This window comes from Meriones unguiculatus, chromosome 11 (genome assembly GCF_030254825.1).
Source record: "Meriones unguiculatus strain TT.TT164.6M chromosome 11, Bangor_MerUng_6.1, whole genome shotgun sequence".
NCBI classification, from domain to species: Eukaryota; Metazoa; Chordata; class Mammalia; order Rodentia; family Muridae; genus Meriones; species Meriones unguiculatus.
The window spans coordinates 40,278,229-40,299,140 of record NC_083359.1 but is presented as its reverse complement, the minus strand read 5'-3'; the positions used below and the strand labels follow the sequence as shown (position 1 = coordinate 40,299,140).

Below are 20,912 nucleotides of genomic sequence, written 5' to 3'. Positions count from 1 at the left end.
GGTCCATCCTTAGAAACTAAAATACTTGAGCTGAAACCCCTTGTACCTGATGACTCCTTTCCCTAGGAACCATCTGCAAGTATTAACTACATTGTCCTGCTGACGTGTGCCATATGCCTGGTGACCTACGTGGTCATGGCTGTAATCCTGCGCAAGCTAGACCAGCTGGACGTTAGCCGGGTCCGTGTCATCCCATTTTGTGGGAAGAGGGGCCGCTTCAAATATGAAATACTGGTCAAGACTGGCTGGAGCCGAGGCTCGGGTAAGGAGAGGGATGTTTGGGGGGGACATAGCGTCTACCCTGGTCTAGACCCTTCAGCCTCAATCCTGGGCCTTGTCTGGTGATTAGCTCAGTGCTCAAATGTAAATAAGGACTTAACTCAGAGACAAGAAAACAATAAACATGGAGATTGGGGGTGTAGCTCAGTGGCAGAACACTTACCCAGGATGCACAAGGCCTGGGTTTCACCCACAGCACTGCACAGATACGAAGAGAAGCTTATGTTCATTTGTCTTTCCTGAGAAAGACAAGAGTCAAGATGGTACTCCTCACTGTGCAGAGTGACCTCACGTACAAGTTCAAACTGTGCTATTGCAGCTGCTCCGCACCCTTCCCTGTGCTTGTTCATTAATTGAGTGGAAGGGGCAGTCTCATTGTGTAGCTCTGCCTGGCCTGGAACTCCCTATGTAGACAAGGCTGGCATCACAAATACCCACCTGCTTCTGCCTCTCGACTACTGTGATTAAAGGTAAAGGTGTGTGCCACCATTTACAGCTGATATTATTATTAACATTAAAACTCACTAATGGGGGGGGGTCAGTGCCAGAGAGATGCCTCAGAGGTGAAGAGCACTGGCTGCTCTTCTAGAGGTCATGAGTTCAATTCCCAGCAACCACATGGTGCCTCACAACCATCTGTAATGAGATCTGGTGCCCTCTTCTGGTGTACAGGTGTGCATGCAGGCAGAACATTGTATACATAATAAATAAATATTTAAAAAATAAATAAAAGAACCTACCTAGCCATATAGCTGTTGTCTGTGTGACTGAACTGTTAGGGTGCCTGGTCACTGCATGATATGGAGCCTGTCACATGAGAGGCTGGCCAGGCTTATGACCCTGGCTACCTATGCTGCTCTGAGCTTGGTGTTTGTTAACAAACTGAGGAAACTGGGATTTGTGTCTGTTTGAACAGGCCTGTGATTCCAGCTACTTGGAAGGCTGAGGCAGGGGGATCACGAATGAGGACAAATGAGGGCAAGTTCAAGGCTAGTTTGAGCAACTTAGTAAGATTCTGTGTTAAAATTAATTGGTTGTTTTTTTTTTTGTTTTTTGTTTGTTTTTGTTTGTTTGTTTGTTTTTAAATGGGTAGGGTAGCCAGGTACTGTGGCGCACGCCTGTAGTCCCAGCACTCAGGGAAGCAGAGGCAAGCAGCTCTCTGTGAGTTTGAGGCCAGGACAGGCAAGGCTATGTATAGAACTGTCTAGGGGGAAAAAAAGTTTAGCCAGGCGTGGTGGTGCACACCTGTAATCCCAGCACTAGGGGAGGTAAAGGCAGGCAGCTCTCTGTGAGTTTGAGGCCAGCCTGGTCTACAAAGCGAGTCCAGGACAGCCAGGGCTACACAGAGAAACCCCGTTTTAAAAACAAAAAAAAAAAAAAAACAAAAAATGAGTAGGGATAAACTCAGAGATGGGGCACTTGCCTGTTGTACATATCGCCCTGGGTTCAATCGGAATTACTATAAAAGTAAAAATGAAAACACCTGTTCAAAGCTAAGGACCACCTGTATTGCTGGCAGACAGGATGACTCACGAGTTCTGTATGGAATGAATAGCAAACCCAGAGTTCTCTGCTCTTCAGGCACCACGGCTCATGTAGGCATCATGCTGTACGGAGAGGACAACCGTAGTGGCCACCGGCACTTAGACGGTGACAGAGCCTTTCATCGAAACAGCCTGGACATCTTCCAGATTGCCACTCCGCACAGCCTGGGCAGTGTATGGAAGATCCGAGTGTGGCATGACAACAAAGGTCTGGGTGAGAGCTGTTGCCACCCCTGTCTCCTGTCAGCCTGCTTTAGTCCTCACTGGGGTCCCTTCTTCCACAGGACTCAGCCCTGCCTGGTTCCTGCAGCACATCATTGTCCGGGACCTGCAGAGTGCCCGCAGCACCTTCTTTCTGGTCAACGACTGGCTATCTGTGGAGACTGAGGCCAATGGGGGCCTAGTGGAGAAGGAGGTCCTTGCAGCAAGTAAGGCTACTGTCTGAGGTGATGGAGACAGAGAGGAGGGGGTGACAATGAGGGATGGCTGCCCATACATCCCTGCTGTAACCATCCTAAATCTTTCCAGATGAAGCTGCCTTGTGGCAGTTCCAGCGCCTCCTGGTGGCCGAGCTGCAGAGAGGCTTCTTTGACAAGCACATCTGGCTCTCCATCTGGGATAGACCACCTCGCAGCCGCTTCACCAGAGTCCAGAGAGTTACCTGCTGTGTCCTCCTCCTCTGCCTCTTCCTGGCTGCCAATGCCGTGTGGTATGGGGTCGTGGGAGACACCACCTACAGGTGGGTCCCATGAGGTTTGGTGGTCTACTGGCTGACTTCCTCCTGTTCTTCTCCCTAATGCATCTTTTTTTTTCTTTCTCACCTCAGCACGGGCCCTGTGTCTAGTCTGCTCCCACCAAGTGTTGACACAGTTGCTGTTGGTCTTGTGTCCAGTGTTGTAGTCTACCCTGTCTACTTGGCCGTCCTGTTCCTCTTCCGGATGTCTCGGAGTAAGGTGGGCTGAGCGAGGGCCTCAGAGTTCTGAGGTGGAGCATGCTTGTGTTGTTTGCTGTGGCAGCCAGAGGGAAAATCTAGAAACCAAAAGTGATTCTTTGAAAGAGTAGACAGAACTGACAAGCCATCAGTTAGATGACCAAAAAGAGATTCAAATTACCAGGGCATAAATTAGAGGAGATAACTCCTTCTAGAGAAATAGATGGGGCTTGGAAGCAAATTCCATGAGATTAAGGGACCTAGAATAAACTGTTGATTGCTAGAAAGATACAAACTGCCAAAACCAGTTTAAAAAGAACTCAAGTAGCAGGGCGATGGTAGCACACACCTTTAGTCTCAGAGGTAGGCAGATCTCTGTGTTCAGAGGCCAGCCTGGTCTACAGAGCAACTTCCAGGACAGCCAAGGCTACACAGAGAAACCCTGTCTTGAAACAAAACAAAACAAAACAAACAAACAAAAAAATGTTCCTCAAGTATCCCTAGAGCAAATAAAGAGCCCAAGTCGCTCAGAATCTTCCTAAAAGACAAGCCAGACCAGTGGCTTCCTGCCCAGTTCTACCAGACATTGAAGACTAATATGACTGTTCTTTCCTCACAGGTGTCTGGGGACCAAAACCCCACACCCACAGGGCAGCAGGCCCTAGATGTTGACAGCTACCTGAACCCATCTGTGCTAGACAGATCCCTCCTCACACTTTCTGGCCTCACAGAGGTGAAGGCTCCCCGGGGCTTAGGGCAGGCTCAGCTGGTTAGGGCTTCCTGGGCTGTCATTTCTGCTGCTGTAGACCATACTGATATGCTTTCCTCTTTTCAGCAGGCCTTTGCTGGCCAAGTGAAGAATGACCTGTTTCTGGAAGATGCTAAAAGGTGAGGCTGCCTAGAGATGCTGTGAACTTTGGCCTAAGTCAACAGGGTCTGGAAGACCATGTTGGGGTGTTGGGCTCTGTGTCTTCATCCTGTTTTGGCAGTCTCTGGGTGTTGTTACATTTTGTCCCAGGAGTGGAGCTGCTCAGAAGCTGTTATGTCCTTGTGCATGATGCTTCCTGTGCTTGTGTGGCTAGGCTTGGGTCAGGTACATGTAACAATGTCTGTGTTGGGCTGAGAGATGGCTTAGTGGTTAAGACCACTATCCGCTTTTCCAGAGGTCCTGAGTTTAATTTCCAGCAGCCACAGGGTGGCTCACAAGCATCTATACAGTGAATTGATGCCCTCTTCCGGCATTCAGGTGTACATGCAGATAGAGCACTTATATACACAAAATTAATAGATAAAGAAATAAAATAAAGATATCAAAAAAAGCAATGTCTATGTTGCCCACAGCCTGGTGTGCTGGCCGTCCAGCGAGGGCACTCTTAGTTGGCCAGACCTGCTCAGTGACCCATCTGTTGTGAGCAGCACACTGCAGCAATTGGCCCAGGGCAGGCCTGGATGCATATTGGGCTCAGAGGAAGATGGTGCATCTCTGGTTAGCCCTTCCTTGCCCGCTAAATACTTGTCAGCATCAGGTGAGCCAGAGGTGGGAAGGAATGGCTTCCAAGCTTTAGGAGGATGCAAGGTCCCAGTTGTCATGCCCCTTTAACACTTTGTTTTCTCTAGATGAAGACCTGATCCAGCAGGTACTAGCTGATGGAGCCAGCAACCTGGTTCCTCCCCAGGATGCTCTTAAGGAAGCAGAGCTGCTTACTAGCCTGTGAGTGCCTGACATGGTTGGAAGGAGGCAGGGTGTTTGGGGTAGCTCTGTTGTAGGGCTCTGTGCCTGCCTTGGGAAGCTGAGGCTGTCCTAGCGGCCCTGTAACCAGTGCGGGACGATGCCTATGTTGCTTGGGTGCTCTGTAGAGGGGAGTTGACGGGGTCCTGAGGCACCCAGCTCAAGGCATTTGACAAGTGGAGAGGCGATCAGCATGTACCCCAGGGGCCTGGTCTGAGGAGATATTTTGTTTTGTGTTTTGAGGCAGAATCTTACTGCATAGCCATGAAGGAATTTTGATTTTGAAGTCAAAACAGAAAAATCATGGGAAAGTTTTTAAATATCTCATTTTCACTTTGAAAGTGCTTTGATTATTTGAATGCTTTAAGAATTAACAAGCAGTAATAAGTTTAGCTGGGTGCAGTGGCACACGCCTGTAATCCCAGTACTTGGGGAGGCAGAGGCAGGCAGATCTCTGTGAGTTGAAGGCCAGCCTGGTCTATAAAGTGAGTCTAGGACAGCCAGGGCTACACAGAGAAACGCTGTCTTCAAAACAAAACAAAAGATCAAGTTTCTTGGTTTTCCCAATTCAGTGACAAGAGTTTGCATAGATTTATATATTCTTTTTCTTATCTGTATCTGATTCAGTATCTACATTTTCACTCTAAAGTTTTGTTTGTTTTTGTGTTTTGAAACAGGGTTTCTCTGTGTAGCCCTGGCTGTCCTGGAACTCACTATGTAGACTAGGCTGGCCTCCAACTCACAGAGAGCCACCTGTCTTTGACTCCTCTGTGCTGGGATTAAAGGGGTGCACCACCATCGCCTGATTCATTCTAAATTTCCAACAGCCAGAAATCAGTGATGCATGATCTATACCAGAACGTAGAAAGGAAGAATTGTACGAATTACTTGACCGTGGCACAAAGGGCTTCCTGGAGAAACCAGTGACATAGGGAATTTCTGGTCATTGCTACCAGCTCCCCACCTGAAGCTCTCCCACAGCTGTGCTCCTCAGGGATTCAGGGCTGGGTCTTCCAGAGGTACTCTGTCCCTACTGCCTCTAGGAACTGAGATGAAGTCTGTGCATCATGACCCTCTTTGCCATTATTCTTTAACAACTTCTCTGAGCTTCCTCGCAAATGCAGGGACTCAGCTGTACCTATGTTCCCAGCTGTTCCTTCTATCCCATGCTCTTTTCTGCCAGGATCATCCCTAGGGCCTGCTCTATGGGCTCTCTGTAACACCTCTGTAGTTTTCTGCCCTACTTTCCTGGCTCCCTCATTTTCTTGCTGTATCACACATGACCTTGAATTCAGTGCTTAAAAGGACAATAGGTACCCTGGCAGACTCAGTTACCCTCATATGAGCCTCATAGGAGGGCTGATGGCCAGTGCTAGGCAATATCCCCCAGGAGTATGTGGTCTGTCGTCTGCCAGTGCAGGGTAGAGGCCGCATCTTTTGTTACCAGCCCTGTTAGTAGCACTGTTGGGTCTCTAGTACCCTCTCAGTTACTCTGAAAGGAGACTACACAGGGCATAGTGCCAGGGGAAGCATTGTTGGGGCCATCTTAAAGGTGGCCTCCCACACTGCTGCAATCCTGATGCCCCACCACTCAGCATGCCGTGTGCAGAGTGTAGACGCTTTGTTCTTTTCACCATTGCACACTCAACATCTCCAGCAGTGTCTGGCATCCAGTTGAGAATGGATCCATACCTAGTAACTGATCATACAGTGACAGGCACAGCTTGCTCATGCAGCTGAGTCTGATGAAAACCTGGTGCTCTGTATCTTTGTTTGTTTTTTCAAGACAGGCTTTCTATGTGTAGCTTTGGCTGTCTGTGACTATTTGTAGATCAGTCAGCCTCAAATTCACAAAGAGATCCACCTGCCTCTGCCTCCCTGAGTGCTGGGATTACAGACGTGTGCCATCACGCCCAGCGTGTGCTTTGTTTCTTAACAGTGTTTGTCTCCATATGTACTCTGTAGACAGCCACATATTAGATGACCAGTAAAAAGTACTGTGCCTGTTAATGTGCCTGTTCTCATTGGAGGGGATGCTGATATTCAGGGCCCACAGTTTTTAAACCCTTAGCTGAATACTTTATTACTTTTATGTTCAGCAGTCAGTTTAAAGGAAAAAGAAACATTATTTCTAGTCATTTGCTACTGTGTGAGTGCTTATCTTGATGAGCTCGTATGTCTGCTCATTTAAGTGACACGGACCCAGAGGAATTTGCAAAGCTCAGTGGCAGGTGAATGTGGTTTGGACCATGCAGTTAATTAAGAACCCCTGGGTACAGAAATACAGCAAGTATAGGAACTTTCCTCAGACAGCATGGCATCTCATGTCTTCTTTTTGCCCTCAGAGCCTTGCTTCTGTTTTTGTTTGCCTGTTTGTTTTTGAGGCAGGGTCTCACTGTGTACTTGGCTGGTCTGGAGCTCACTATGTAGACCAGGCTGGCCTTTTTTAAAAGCACAACCGTACAGAAGTGTGCGTCTCTTTAGCATTCACAGGGCAGGGCTTGAGGAGTGCATTCACGGCTTGGAAAACAGGCCTGTGTGGCTGGTATAAGGCTGGAGAAGGACCTCTGGGTTGAGCCAGGACTGAACATCTAATATACGGACTTAGTAGTCCCTTAGTTGGACCCTGGGCAGTGAACGTATATACAGGATGCAAGGAGAATGACCATGATGTCATATAATCTCAGCAGCACATCCGCCTTGTTCAGGACTCTAAGATACTGAAGAAACTGCTCCCAGGTCAATGATACCACTGCCTCTCCTTCCTGGGAAGATGCTCAAAACTCATTGGCCCTTTCCTGTGCCCAGGTCCAGTGTTCCTGGGGAGAAAACGGAAACACTGCTGCTGCAGACACTGGGGGAGAAAAGGCTGCCTAGCACGGGTCTGACATGGGAACAGCCTCCGGTGACAGGACTCTCCAGGACAGGTACAGTCACACAGAGCAGGATGTCCCTCCCAGACCTTCCCGGGCTGCCAGCCATGCCTCTGTCTGTGTGTCTCCAGGACTGGCGGAAGGTTTTCGGAAGCGATTGCTGCCTGCCTGGTGTGCCCCCCTGGCCCATGGGCTCAGCCTACTCTTGGTAGCTGTGGCCGTAGCGGTTTCAGGGTGGATTGGTGCCAGCTTCCCTCCCAGCGTGAGTGTAATGTGGCTTCTCTCAAGCAGCTTTAGCTTTCTGGCCTCATTTCTTGGCTGGGAGCCCCTTAAGGTGAGAGGGCTCCTGGGGGGTGGGGAGGGGATTGCCAGTCCCATGCTTGCCAGCTGATTCCACTGCTACTGCAGGTCCTGCTGGAAGCCCTGTACTTCTCACTGGTAGCCAAGCGACTGCACCCGGACGAAGATGACACTCTGGTGGAAAGCCCAGCTGTAACACCTGTGAGCGAGCGTGTGCCCCGTGTGCGGCCCCCGCATGGGTTTGCCCTCTTCTTGGCAAAGGAGGAAGCCCGCAAAGTCAAGAGGCTCCATGACATGTTGAAGGTGAGCTCTGGCCACAGGCGGCCCCACTCCTGACCTCCAGTGACCTCCAGTGGGCAGTCAGGGCTTTGCAGCTCCTGTCCTCCCATCACTTGCTGCCCCATCTGTGTTCGTGCTCCCACCTAGCCTTGTGGGTGTTAGGCACAGCTGGTTTGGTTCTCACGGCCTATGTGTCTTTCCCAAGAGGACTCTGCTGCTGTTCCTTAGTACAGACACCCTGACAAGGGTAGTCTTTTTTTTTTTTTTTAGATTTATTTATTATTTATACTGTATTCTGCCTGCATGCATGACTGCAGGCCAGAAGAAGGCATCAGATCTCATTCATGGTCATGAGCTACCGTGTGGTTGCTGGGACCTCAGCTCAGGACCATTGGAAGAACAGCCAGTGCTCTCAACCTCTGAGCCATCCCTGTAGCCCACAGGGTAGTCTTAAAACCCTGTTCTGGCCCTGTGGGATGGGATCAGCTGATGAGAGCCAACTATTCCTGTTCCCCCAGAGCCTCTTGGTGTACATGCTTTTCTTACTGGTGACGCTGCTGGCCAACTATGGGGATGCTTCTTGCCACGGCCACGCCTACCGCCTGCAGAGTGCCATCAAGCAGGAGCTGGACAGCCAAGCCTTTCTGGCCATCACTCGGTAGGGACCCTGACACATCTGTGCTTTGGGCTAGGTGGCACTGATACCCAAGGCCCGTTTTTGTTTGGTCTTAGTCTGCCCTGTCTTGTAGGGTACATCTGGAAGCGTCTGAAATGAAGGCTGTCTTCATTTCATGAGCCACATGCAACTCAGAGTAGCTGTGAATGAGTTCCAGCACAAAATCTTAAATTTGCTATTTAAACACAAGGTGTTTTATGTTTGTTTTTTCATTGTTTCTGTTTATTTATTTTTATCAGTTGTACAGTTCTCAGTCATGACCTTTGTGGACAACATGTCACAATGTTATATAAAAGGAATCCATGTAATGCTCTTGAAACCTCTAGGCTGTGGATTAGAAACCCGTGTGTCTCAGATAAGCAAAAGGTTGGACACCCCTGTTCTAGATACTTGTTTTAGTTGTCAGGACCAAAGTACATGCTGGGGCATCCAGTGGGTAGAGACCCTACTTAGTCTTCTGTGTAGGCAGCGCATAGAATTGCCTACCCCAAATGCCAGCAGTCCAAGAGTAAGACCGTGGGTCCAGCATTAGCCCTTCAGGCTGCTATAGCAGCACATCTTGGGCCCTGACAGCCTTGACCCCAGTGGCTGACTATTGCTGACAGGTCTGATGAGTTCTGGCCATGGATGTCACATGTACTCTTGCCCTATGTCCATGGGAACCAGTCTAGCCCCGAGCTGGGGCCTCCGCGGCTACGGCAGGTGCGGCTGCAGGAAGGTAAGCTGGTGGGGGTGGTCCATGCCTATTACCCTGCTCCTTCATAGCAGCTGCTGAGCTTTGTGAACTCTGTGTAACTGTATGACCTTTGTCCTCTTCTTTAGTTTTCTTCCATTGCCTTTCTATAACATAGTAATGTTTACTTTATGGGTGGCTGGAGGATTCAGGGAGGTCACAGCACGGGAGCTCAGCTGAGTCGAACAGTGAGTTACAGTATGTCCTGAGCCCTGGCCTCTGCTTTCTAGCATTCTGCCCAGACCCTTCTAGCTCGGAGCACATGTGTTCAGCCACAGGAAGCTTGAGCACCAGTGACTATGGCATTGGCTGGCAGAGTGTGGTGCAAAATGGCTCTGAGACATGGGCCTACTCTGCACCCGACCTGTTGGGGTAAGTAGAACAAGGGCCTAAGGCCCACACAGGCGAGGAAAGTTCTCCAGAGGATCTTCTGGCCTCATTGGGGACATGCCTGTCTGGTGCTCTCAGGACTAGGGAATTTCCAACACTGTCCTGTCTCCACAGCGCCTGGTACTGGGGCTACTGTGCAGTGTATGACAGCGGGGGCTACATACAGGAGTTAGGACTGAGTCTTGAGGAGAGCCGTGCACGGCTGGGCTTCCTGCAGCTGCACAACTGGCTAGATAGCAGGTGGGTGCTGAGGGAGAACTTGAGCAGGAAACCGGCTGCTCCCTGGACAGGCCTCTGAGCCTCACTTCTAGCCAGGTGTCCCCATGCCCAGCCCTGAATCCCCTGGGGCCCTCCCTCCCTACATAACTGACCAAATACAGTAGCCACTTCCCATCCTGCACCCTGGACTCCTGCACACATGGTCCCTCCTGCTGACAGCACCTTCCATGCAGGAGCCGCGCAGTGTTTGTGGAACTCACCCGCTACAGCCCTGCCGTGGGGCTGCATGCTGCTGTTACACTGCGCCTTGAGTTCCCTGTAGCCGGCCATGCACTGGCTGCCTTCAGTGTGCGCCCATTTGCATTACGGAGACTCAGCACCGGCCTATCTCTGCCACTGCTCACCTCGGTATGCCCTTCCACTTGACTTCTGTCCTCAGGGTCCTGATCACGCCCCACAGGACTCTGACCATACCCCTCACATACCTTCTCCCCCCCCAGGTGTGCCTGCTGCTATTTGCCCTGTACTTCTCCGTGGCCGAGGTGCACACCTGGCGCAGAGAGGGGTGTGCACGCACAGCAAGGCCTGATGCCTGGGCACGGTGGCTCCTGGTGATGCTGACGGCAGCCACAGGCCTGGTACGCCTGGCGCAGCTGGGCATTGCTGACCGCCAGTGGACCCATTTTGTACACGACCATCCACGCCACTTCATTAGCTTCGACCAAGTGGCTCAGCTGGGCTCTGTGGCCCGAGGACTGGCAGCCTCACTACTCTTCCTGCTCTTAGTTAAGGTGAGGGCCAAAGGGCTGGTGTAAGGCCTTCCCATGACTAGGCTCAGACTCCATGGCCTGGTGAAAGCTGACAAACTGCCTGCTATCCACAGGCTGCCCAGCAGCTGCGGTTTGTGCGCCAGTGGTCCGTTTTTGGCAAGACATTGTGCCGGGCCCTACCAGAGCTCATGGGAGCCACTTTGGGCCTGGTGGTGCTTGGTGTGGCCTATGCACAGATGGCTGTTCTGGTAGGTTGCCGTTCTGGGGTGTGCCAGGGAAGGGCTTCAGCCAGAGTGAGCCTTTACCTTTGTCTCTTTCCCATAGCTTATATCCTCCGGTGCTGATACTCTCCACAACATGGCCCGAGCCTTCCTGGTGCTGTGCCCTGGGGCCAGGGTCCCCACTCTGTGCCCTTCTGAGTCCTGGTACCTGTCCCCTCTGCTGTGTGTGGGGCTCTGGGCTCTGCGAGTGTGGGGTGCCCTGAGGTTAGGGGCTGTCCTTCTGCGCTGGCGGTACCATGCCCTGCGTGGGGAGCTCTACCGCCCAGCGTGGGAGCCCCAGGACTATGAGATGGTGGAGCTTTTCCTGCGTAGGCTTCGGCTCTGGATGGGCTTCAGCAAGGTCAAGGAGGTGGGTACGGCCCAGTGGGGGGGAGAGGGATACACCCTGGGTCTCGCGAGCCCAGGGTGCAGCCGGACTGACCGAGCCCCTGTGCCGCCCCCAGTTCCGCCACAAAGTTCGATTTGAAGGAATGGAGCCACTGCCTTCCCGCTCATCCAGGGGCTCCAAGTCATCTCCAGTGGTGCCTCCACCCAGCGCAGGCTCAGACGCTTCACACCCTTCCACCTCCTCCAGCCAGCCAGACGGGCTAAGTGCAGGCGCAAGCCGCTCGGCACTGAGGCTGGAACCAGAGCCCTCACGCCTACATGCTGTGTTTGAAACTCTGCTTGTCCAGTTTGACCGACTCAACCAGGCCACAGAGGATGTCTACCAGCTGGAGCAACAACTCCAGAGCCTTCGAGGCCACGGGCACAGTGGACCTCCTCCCTCTCCTTCCCCTGGCTGCTTCCCAGGCCCTCAGTCAGCTTTGCCCAGCCGCCTTGCTCGGGCCAGTCAGGGGCTAGATCAGACTATAGGCCCCAGCAGGGTGTCCCTATGGTCTAAAAACAAGGTCTACCCCAGCAGCACTTAGGCCCTAGGAGTCCTGGCCACTCCCTTTCTGGGAAGGGCCGTGGCTTCACACTGGCCTCTCAGAGCCAGGGGTGGACACCACTCAGTATTACCTTCTGCTGCCCTCAAGGTTGGGCCAGGCAGAAAGGCTGCATGTGCGTTCTTTAGGCAGGCACTGTGGCCTTCCTTACCTGTCTGACTAGGGGCTTCAGCACTTTAAAAAGGCTGTGTGGCCAGCCAGGACCTAGGGTCCCCTCCCCACAGGAGGACACAGCAGTATTGGACCAAGTGAGTACCCAGCCTCCAAGATGCTTAATTTATTTCCCGAGTCCTCAGAGTCCTCAGGTACAGCGGGCTGTGCCCCGGCTCTATGCCTAGGCAGCCGTCTCCCCTCGCTAAGGATCCAAGCTAGAGGGAGGGCTAAGCTACACTCCTTCCTTATCCGTCCCTAAGTTATTGCCTCTCTTGATGTTCTGCAGCATACTTGCCTCTAGCCACCATCCCCTTTGTATGTCCACCAGCAATAATTTATATGGGGTTAAAATGTATATATTTTTGTATGTCACTATTCCCACTTGGGCTGAAGGGCCTGGTGGCTGAGGATGGGGCCACTGTTACCCAGGGTAGGAGTGCAGGAAAGCTGCAGCTATTACTGGATCCGAGTCTGGCCTTGGGCAGGTGCTGGGCAGTACTGGGGCCACCATGGCCTCGTTTCCTCCCTTGTCTGGAGCCAGGCAGCACCCAGATCTGCTGGTTTCAGGTCTGAGCGAGGGCAGGCCCGTTACGGGTTGAGAGATGCCAAGAAGTGACTGGACAAGACCCCCACTGGGGCTGGCCCCCAGAGGCGGGGAAAGAATGTGTGGTGGCGCCTGCCTCCTCCTGTGGGCTCAGCTGCAGCTCTAGCCTTCATTCTGCCCCACCCCAAAAAGACAAGACAAAGTCAAATAAAGAAGCTGTCTGACTGCTGTCTGTGCTTCTCTCTGAACTTCCAGGGCCAGACTGGCATGGCCAGTTTATTTCATGTAAGAGTACATACGCCAGGTGGTGTTGGACAGGGAAGGGAAGCTGCATGGCTAGCTGCAGAACTCTGGTCATGGTCCGAGGGCTTCACACAAACTCTGTGAAGTCATCCACGGAGGAGATGAGGCGTTTCCGCTGGCCTGTCTCGTAGGTGGGTGCGGGCTCCACGGGGGCTTGAGCTGGGGCTTTGGTGTGGGCCGGAGGGTGTATCAGAGGCAAGCTTGGGTTTGAATAGTGCACCTCTTCGCGGATCTGGAGAGGGAGAGAGAGAAGGCTTTTGGCAGGGAGCCCAGAAGCTGTGCTCCCACCAGATTAAGCTGTCACAGCTCTGAAGCTTTGTCCTCCCTACCCGCTGGCGGAGACGCTTAATGTGGCGGAGCCTGGCGATCCACTTGGAGGGATAGATGTCAGTGGGGTTGGACCGGCTGTGGTGTACCTGTGAAGCCATCTGGAGACACCAAAGCAGGATGATGAACTGCCATCCAGGAACCATTAATACAACCATCTCCCCACTGGCCCTAGGCTGCAGCCAACCACTCACATTTGCATGCAGGGCCATCTGTCGGGCCACGAAGGACAGGTTGCGGTCAGACACAATCTTGGCTACACTGGTGTCCACAAGGCCTTCCATGTCTGTGGAGACACAGTGCTCAGACCTGACTCAGGCCAAAACTACCACCCTACCCAGCCCAAGCCTCACCTTTCCTGCACTGCAGGGTCAAGAGGTTGCACTTGTAGTCCAGCGGTGTGATGATCACATGGACAAAGTTGAACTGGCCCTGCCCAGATGAAGACAGTCATCCTGGCACAAGCACATGCTGTCTGCTTTGCTGCTGTGTCAGAGGCTATCACCTCCACAGGCAGCACTGGCCACCTGCCTTCATCTTCATCTCTGGCTAAACACAACCTACTCTGCATCTGGGCCCTGACACGGATTTGCTTTTGTGTTAACTTACAGCATACAGCCTGCACTCTTAACGTGTCTGTGTCCACCCCAACACGCACACACAGTCCATATACACAGAGGCAGAGCTTCCAGACCTGGCTTCCACTCTGCCATACTATCCACTGAGGCTGTTCTCTCAGGATGACACTGCCCGTGGGCACCAGGGCTTTTCCAGAGCACTGACTCTTCTTCCCTCAATTGTCCTGGACACCAGACATCCACAGGGACGACAGTCCTCCCAGATTCCCCCTCCCGAGGCCATGCTGTGTCCTCTTATGGCTTCTGAGCACTCTGCTATGCTTCTGGGCATCCTGCCAGCTTGAGCTGTACCTGGTTCTCTCTGACATACAAGTCCTATCCACAGGTGATACGGTGCAACCCAAGGGTGCTGAGACGTTCCAGCAAGGAGCCCTGGAAACCACTCTAAGCAGGCACTACGCTCCTCTCGGGCACTGTACACCCCAGTAGGCACATACTCCCCAGCCACTCCTCATGAGTGCCACAGCTCATACATGAAGAAGGAGGTTTTGTGATCGTGTCTCCTGTCCCAGTGCATGGGGCTCCCAAGAGCAGCTACCCTCTCAAGACACTGAAGGCCACTTCAAGAGATACCAGCATACATTTTTGCAGGCGGCCTGGGCTGCTGATCAGTTTGGTGATGGAGGTGGCAGAGCTTGGCTATGGCTAGGTAGCCAGCACATGGAGATCTCACTCACCTTAATGGTGCCCAGCTTGAAGTCCTCACCAGAGTCATTGTAGATGATAGAAACAAAGTCGTTGCCCAGGTGCCGTTTCTTGTCACAGCGATGCTTGTCCACATCCTTGGTGGGCATCAGGGTGGCGATGTGGAAAACAGCTGTAGAATGGGTGACAGTGGGCTGGGTTCTAGGACAGGACGGCCAGTGCCGGGCTTAAGGGCCCAGGTGGAGACCTCTGCATCACCCCAGATTGCCCTTGTTTGTCCCAGCAGCTCGTGGCTCCTCTCCCAGAGGGCAAGGCTTGGAGGCAGGCCCACCCAGAGCAGTACACACCTTGCATGATATCATCATGCCAGCAGTAGGTGAACTGGCCGTCCTCGCCACACACATCCAATCCACCCAGGTACACCTTGTCTGGCTGGCAGTCCTTGAGCTCAATAAGCCGACCCAGGCCCGTCAGGAACTCTGTGTACCTGTAGGAGCCATGCTCATTTGATAGGATGGCCAGCTCACTACTGCTCTGTGGAAAAAGCCAGGAGACGAGAGTAGCACCAGTTCAACAATCATGAGTCTCGCTGATTCAGCACTGATGGAAAGCCAGAGTGGCTGTCACCATCTCCCACTCAGTACTTTCATGCTTATAGCTGTCCAGTCTATATACATTGGTGTCACCTGGCTACCCCTCCCATGCAGCTAGCAAAATCAACATACCCTAGCACTGCTAGCAACCCTGCAACCAAGCCCAAGCCTGTTTTTCTCACTTGGATGGTGATCACCTATTTTCATCAAGGCTCTACACAGCAGCCAGAGGGAGACTTTCAAAATGCTGGCGTTAATGGTGACTTCTTGGCTCAAAGTAGTCCAGAGTCCCCACCTCACTCAGAAGAAAAGTACGGCCCATGCTCATTTATTGGGCTAAAAACTGTCCGTGATGGCGCTCTGTCACCTCAAGGCTGTGCTTCTGGTTCAGGGCTCAATAAGCTCCCAGTCCTCCGGAGCTTCAAAGAACCAGAGACTGAACTCTGAGATGCGAGAGACCTAGACCCACTGTTGAGACCCACTGGTCCTATGCTGACCCCAGGGCCTTACCTGGCCTTCTCCCACATATAGGACAGCAATCTTGTGGGTGTCATAGGACGGGATCTGGTCAAGGAGCTGCACTGACCGCTCGAAGGACTGCAGGCACACAGAGCCTATGTGAGTTCAGGGCATAGACCACCCTGCCACCAGCCACCAGCCACCAACCCAGACAGCCGACCTAGCACCAGTCCTCAGGATGACTGCCCAACAGACTGCAGTCTCTGCCACGAGGGGCTAGATCCTCTTGCGACCACACCCTACAGTGGGAGAGGTAAGGCAGGCCTACCTCATTGGGCAACAGGATGGGCTTATTGGACTCATCACCAAAAAAGGGTGAATGGTAGAGCTGTAGGAACACAAAGCTGCAGAGAAAGCGTTGGTCAGAGCAGGGCCAGGAGGAGAACCACCTGCAGAGTAGCCGGGTCTAAACTCTGGCCAAGGACCCACCCTCCCAGCAGCCACAGGGAGGACATAAGAATCCACATCTGCCTGCTGTCCCAGGCAGTGTCTGGGAGCTCCAGCCACGAAGAAAATTGTATCCCCTAGAGTTGGTGGCAGTTTGGGATTTGTGCCTACCTAGGGTTGATGCCTGGCACTTTCTCAGCACTGGAGGCTGCAGCTCTGCTCTTGAAGGAATCCCTCTCTACCCTCTTCCCCCTTCGTGATGGAGCTGAATCAGAGATGGTGTAGCCTCGGGGCCGGAGGCCACTGGGGGAGCGGGGAGAACTGGAAGGCAGGGGACCTTCAGGTGGGGCTATGATGCGGTTTTCTTCGCCTGGAGCTGACCAGGTGGCCGCTTCCCCATCCAGTATCCCCGACTGGGACCGGACCTTAGCCTCGGGACTCAGCCGTCCAATGTCAGCCTTGTCCCCTAGGTCTCCAAGGAGGTCCTGCAAGGTCTGCAGCTCAGGAGAAGAGCTGGACTTGCTTAAAGGCTGCGAGGGTTGGAAGGAGAGGTCAACTGCAGGCCGAGCCCCCTCAGAGGAGATGGCCCGCTCAATGGGGATAGCCCCTGCAGCCAGCTCCTCCAAGTGGGACTTTTCTTCCTGGCTAGACGCTGAGGATGACTGCAAAGACAATTTGGAAGAAGCACTCTTAGAAGGCACTCAGGTACCAGGCTCCTCTGGCTTCCCTCCCATCCTCTGGCCACGCTTGCCACCTTTTCTGGGCCCTTCTCCTGAGCAGAGACGCCCAAGAGTCCCACAGACTGAAAAAGACCCACAATAAATGCCACCCAGATGGAGGATGAAACTCACATGGTTTGAGCAGAGACATGGGGGGGGAAAGAACTAGACATTTCTTAGTCAAGGAGAGGATCTATCATGCTCAGACAGCAAGTTAGAACAGAGCCAGGAGGTCTGAGATGGAAGCTGTGCCACTTGCCCTGGCTTTCCCAATGGCTTCCCATGGCACTCACCCTGCTATAGGTGTCAGGCCGCTGGCAGTGCCTGTCTGTACCTAACGCTGCTTCGAAGTCCTCCAGTTCAGGGGGCTCCCCTGGCACCTGAGCCTCTCCTGGACTTCCCTCCTCCAGAACCACGGCGGAGTCTGGGAGGACACAGACAGAGCTGCTTGCTGTGTGCTGGGCAGGCCGATGCTCACGTGGCCTCAGAACACCAGCTTCTCCCTGCCAGAAGGGCAGCACCCTGAGGAGTTTCCACCCTCTGCCTGCAGCTGCCACGGGAGCAGGCTGGAGATGTACTCGGAAGGCCTGGGGAGCCCTGGCTCGAGTACCTCAAGCAGGCCAGTGGGCAGCAGCTCTGGCCACCCCCACATCACTAGCAAGGCAGGTGGGAGAACAGGATAAGGATCCCCACTCAAGAAGGGCTCCGGCTTAGGAGAGGCAGTGTTTGAAGCCAGCTCAGAGACTAAGAGGCCTAGTTTCTCCACTGCTTGGACCTGAGGAAGAAGCTGACAGGGTGCCCCCATATGCAGACTTGCAACTCTCCCTGAGGACAGAGGCTTCAAGTCTGGTACTTGAGGGAAGGGATGAAGTCCGCAGACACCACTTCCCAGGGCAGGGTGTGGGTAAGAGCAGTCAAGGGTCAGCGCAGCCTGTGACACCCCCCCCCCCAGCCCTTGCCCACACTCCAGCAGCCATGTATACACGGCCCTTCCAAAACTAGCTCCTACACACGTGAGGGAAGCTGCTGGGCAAGCTTTGAGAGCCAGAGGCAAGGAGCTGGGGGCCTTGTCACCCAAGTCTTTGACCAGCTATGATGAAAGGGAAATGCACAAAACAATCAGATCACAGTAGCCAGGAAAAGAGCAGCACAATGGAGCCCTAGGGCCAACAGCTGCCACCCACAGGGAAAAAGGAGACCTACCCAACCTGGCAGCCAGAGGCCACAGACAGCTCAGAAGCAAAGCTCAGCTCAGAAGGACATGTGTCAAAGGGTTCCCATGGACTAAGCACAGGTGTCCTACACAGATGTCCTCATGTCAGCCAGGACCCTGCTCCCCAAGGGCGATGAATGGCTCAGCCAGCCATGGAGGGGTGACCAGATGAGGGACGATGAGAAGAGCATCTATGAGGCAGAGTGGTGCTCTGCAGACCACATGGCTTCCTCACAGGGACGTGCCAATACCTGCCCAGGAAACGCTCCTGTGCAGCTGTCCTTGGCAGCTGGACTGGTACAGGGAGGAGAAAGAAGCCACTGCAAGGTAACCACGCGAATAGCCTCGTCAGCGGCAGAGACTGCACAAGGCCGAGCAGAGAGGATGGGCATAGCCCCGGGCCTGGAGAGGAGAGAGGGGAGGGCCAGCGGCGGCCAGGGCCGGCACACAGGGCTCCCAGCTCTCCAAACAGCATGCACAGCCTTTGGGAGGCCAGTGCTGGCCAGCTGCTGACACGTGGACATCCTCACGCGTACCATCTATGGCCACATATGACCAAGGGCCTAGCTGGGCAGGGTTGACAGGCTGGGAGCACCCAGGCAGGCAGGCAGGCAGGCAGGCTCAGGCATCCCACCCCAGACCCGGGGGGATGCTCAGCTGCCCGCAGTGCCTCCTCACCCAGGGCCATGCCCATGGAAGTGTTGGCAAAGGCTCCAGAGAGCTCCACCCAGACACTGCCAACTTCAGCAGCATCCTGATGGTTGCAGGAAGCACCAGTACCCAAGGAAGAGTGTTTGGGTTTAGGGACCAGAGCATCTGGTATCTCCCCCAAAGACTCTGAAAATTATGCGTGGGAGGCCTCGGTGGAGGAAACCACGCTGCCATCAGACAAGGTGTCCGTGGCCTAGCATTGTCCATGCCTGTGCTCACCTGTATTAGAGCGTGGGAGAGGAGGGGGCTTGGCCGTGCCAGCTGCTGGCACTGACAATGACTTGTACAGGGCTGTGTCCCGGTGTTCCTTGAAGCGCTCAGCAGCCATGAGGGCATTGGACAGCTCTTGCAGGGGCATGTTGTTGATGTCTGAGGAGAAGGGGCTGAGCGGGTTCTCCAAGCTCATCAGCCAGCTGGTGTTCCCTGGGGGTGGGTGGTAGCTCAAGTCTTAGGCCGTACTTGTCACAGTCACACCGTACTCCTGGTACCATCTCCAACAGCCTGTACCCACCAATACCCTCTGTGTTGCTCCAGATGAGAGCTCTGCACTGAGGCCAGGCAGCCCAGGTTCAGACACCCACCGGGGCAGGGGCTCCTGAGAGAGCCGGGCAGCCCAGAGCTATCGCCTTCTCCTTGTACCGCATCCCCACAGTATGCAGGACTGCTCCTGGGCTTGAGGTCTTTGTTAAGCCCCTCCCCACGACTGACATGCCCCTGTTGCAGGCGGACCTCAGAAAGTGACTGCGTGGACATGGTGGAAATGAACAAAGTCAGGTGAGAGTGCGTGGGTGGGCCATGTACTCTCTAATGACTGTCCACATAATGAAGGATTTGGGCTCAACCATAAGGACAAAGAGAGAAGGCGGCCACTTGCAAGCTCAGGAGAGGCCTCAGCCCTGCCCACATCTAGTCTCATCTTCTGGTCTCTACCTTGGAAGACCAAACAGCGGAAGGACAAACTGCCCCGTTGAGCACTTTGCAAGCGCCTCAGTCACCACCCACATCTGAAAACCAGCCTTAGAGGGAATGCCTCCATGTCCCTATTTGTTGCTCTGGGTCTACAGCCAGAAGAATACGGTACGCTCAGCGCTTTCTCAGTACCTGTGGGTCTGCGGACCAAGATTTCTGCCCAGCCCTGCGTCAGCAAAGGCACGTAGGCCGCCAGATTCGTCTTCTCTGCTGCTGGAAGCTGCGTTCCTGAAGAGGCCTTCTCAGGCTTTGCTGCTGTTGCACTTTGTGGTCCCAGAGAAGCAGTGCCAGCTGGGGTATGGGGGGCTGAAGTGTCCAGAGCACCAACTCGAAGACCGTGTCCCCCTAAGGGTGTTGAGAACTGGTGACCATCACTTACCCAGGACACAGCAGATCCTTAGACACTGAGTCCAGCCAGCCTGGAAGCACCTGACCCATGCCCAAGGAAAGACAGAGCAGGACAGTCCAGCTCCTGGGTTTGGGCCCTTTAAGAGCAGTAGCCTCTAGCTGAGGGAGGGGGGCATGCCTTTAATCCCAGCACTCCAGAGTCAGGCAGTTCTCTGAGTACAAGGCCAGGCTGGTCTATAGATCCAGTTTCAGGACAGCCAGAAAAAACAAAACAAAACACAAAAAAACCTGTCTCAGGATACCTCCCCCACCCTACCCCCAAAAGAGCAGTAGCCTCAGAGAGATGGCTCAGCAGTTAAGAGCATCCACTGCTCTTCCAGAGGACCTGGGTTCAACTCCTAGCACCTATGTGGTGGCTCACAACTATCTGTAATTTTAGTTTCAGGGCATCTGACACCTTCACACAGACATACATGCAGACAGAACACCAATGTACATAAAATACTAAAAATCTAAACAAACAAACAAGCAAACAAACAGACAGACTGAGCAGACTGAGCAGTGGTGGTGTACATCTTTAATCCCAGCACTGGAGAAGACAGGCAGGCAGATCTTTGTGAGTTCGAGGCCAGCCTGGTCTAAAGAGCAAATTCCAGAATAGCCAGGGCTACATGGAGAAACCCTGTCTTGAAAAACAAAAAAAAACAAAATAAAACAAAACAAACAAAAAAAACAGGAAGGAAAAAAAAGAAGAGTGGTGGCCTCCTGAGCTGAGATCAGCAAAAGACAGCCAGCGCCTGCCCACTGAAGTGCAGGTCATTAGACTGTAGCAGAGGAAGTGCTGGGGGAGCTGGGCTTCAGGCCCTTCGGCTGCAGGAGCCTCACTCCACTGATGAGCAGAGGTGCCATG

The 20,912-nt window shown here is 53.4% G+C and overlaps 2 protein-coding genes across 22 annotated transcripts in view; one reads left to right on the top strand and one right to left on the bottom strand.

Annotated features, from left to right (window-relative positions):
- Positions 1-12,858, top strand: part of Pkd1 (polycystin 1, transient receptor potential channel interacting) — a 44,395-nt gene extending 31,537 nt beyond the window's left edge. For 4 of the 9 annotated variants that reach the window (XM_060364002.1, XM_060364000.1, XM_021644738.2 and 1 more), the window contains exons 26-46: positions 67-262; positions 1,861-2,031; positions 2,108-2,251; positions 2,352-2,562; positions 2,650-2,776; positions 3,374-3,487; positions 3,590-3,642; positions 4,096-4,280; positions 4,372-4,465; positions 7,292-7,410; positions 7,488-7,690; positions 7,765-7,959; positions 8,454-8,593; positions 9,217-9,329; positions 9,575-9,716; positions 9,849-9,974; positions 10,187-10,361; positions 10,454-10,744; positions 10,837-10,971; positions 11,048-11,353; positions 11,448-12,858. In XM_060364002.1, the coding sequence (XP_060219985.1) occupies positions 67-262; positions 1,861-2,031; positions 2,108-2,251; positions 2,352-2,562; positions 2,650-2,776; positions 3,374-3,487; positions 3,590-3,642; positions 4,096-4,280; positions 4,372-4,465; positions 7,292-7,410; positions 7,488-7,690; positions 7,765-7,959; positions 8,454-8,593; positions 9,217-9,329; positions 9,575-9,716; positions 9,849-9,974; positions 10,187-10,361; positions 10,454-10,744; positions 10,837-10,971; positions 11,048-11,353; positions 11,448-11,915 (3,708 nt within the window). In that variant the 3' untranslated portion in view covers positions 11,916-12,858. The remainder of the gene's footprint in view (positions 1-66; positions 263-1,860; positions 2,032-2,107; positions 2,252-2,351; positions 2,563-2,649; positions 2,777-3,373; positions 3,488-3,589; positions 3,643-4,095; positions 4,281-4,371; positions 4,466-7,291; positions 7,411-7,487; positions 7,691-7,764; positions 7,960-8,453; positions 8,594-9,216; positions 9,330-9,574; positions 9,717-9,848; positions 9,975-10,186; positions 10,362-10,453; positions 10,745-10,836; positions 10,972-11,047; positions 11,354-11,447) is intronic. The other 5 variants (XM_060364001.1, XM_060364004.1, XM_060364003.1 and 2 more) reach the window with 3 other exon arrangements.
- A 4-nt stretch (positions 12,859-12,862) lies between these two features.
- The window catches only part of Tsc2 (TSC complex subunit 2), a 34,971-nt gene continuing 26,921 nt past the window's right edge, over positions 12,863-20,912 (bottom strand). For 7 of the 13 annotated variants that reach the window (XM_021644741.2, XM_021644743.2, XM_021644746.2 and 4 more), the window contains 13 exons: positions 19,787-19,999; positions 18,905-19,108; positions 18,226-18,294; positions 17,055-17,185; positions 16,214-16,704; positions 15,924-15,999; positions 15,647-15,733; positions 14,891-15,077; positions 14,576-14,715; positions 13,614-13,692; positions 13,455-13,546; positions 13,263-13,361; positions 12,863-13,165 (listed from right to left, as the gene is read on the bottom strand). In XM_021644741.2, coding sequence (XP_021500416.1) covers positions 13,001-13,165; positions 13,263-13,361; positions 13,455-13,546; positions 13,614-13,692; positions 14,576-14,715; positions 14,891-15,077; positions 15,647-15,733; positions 15,924-15,999; positions 16,214-16,704; positions 17,055-17,185; positions 18,226-18,294; positions 18,905-19,108; positions 19,787-19,999 — 2,033 coding nt within the window. In that variant the 3' untranslated portion in view covers positions 12,863-13,000. The remainder of the gene's footprint in view (positions 13,166-13,262; positions 13,362-13,454; positions 13,547-13,613; positions 13,693-14,575; positions 14,716-14,890; positions 15,078-15,646; positions 15,734-15,923; positions 16,000-16,213; positions 16,705-17,054; positions 17,186-18,225; positions 18,295-18,904; positions 19,109-19,786; positions 20,000-20,912) is intronic. The other 6 variants (XM_021644744.2, XM_060364007.1, XM_021644750.2 and 3 more) reach the window with 1 other exon arrangement.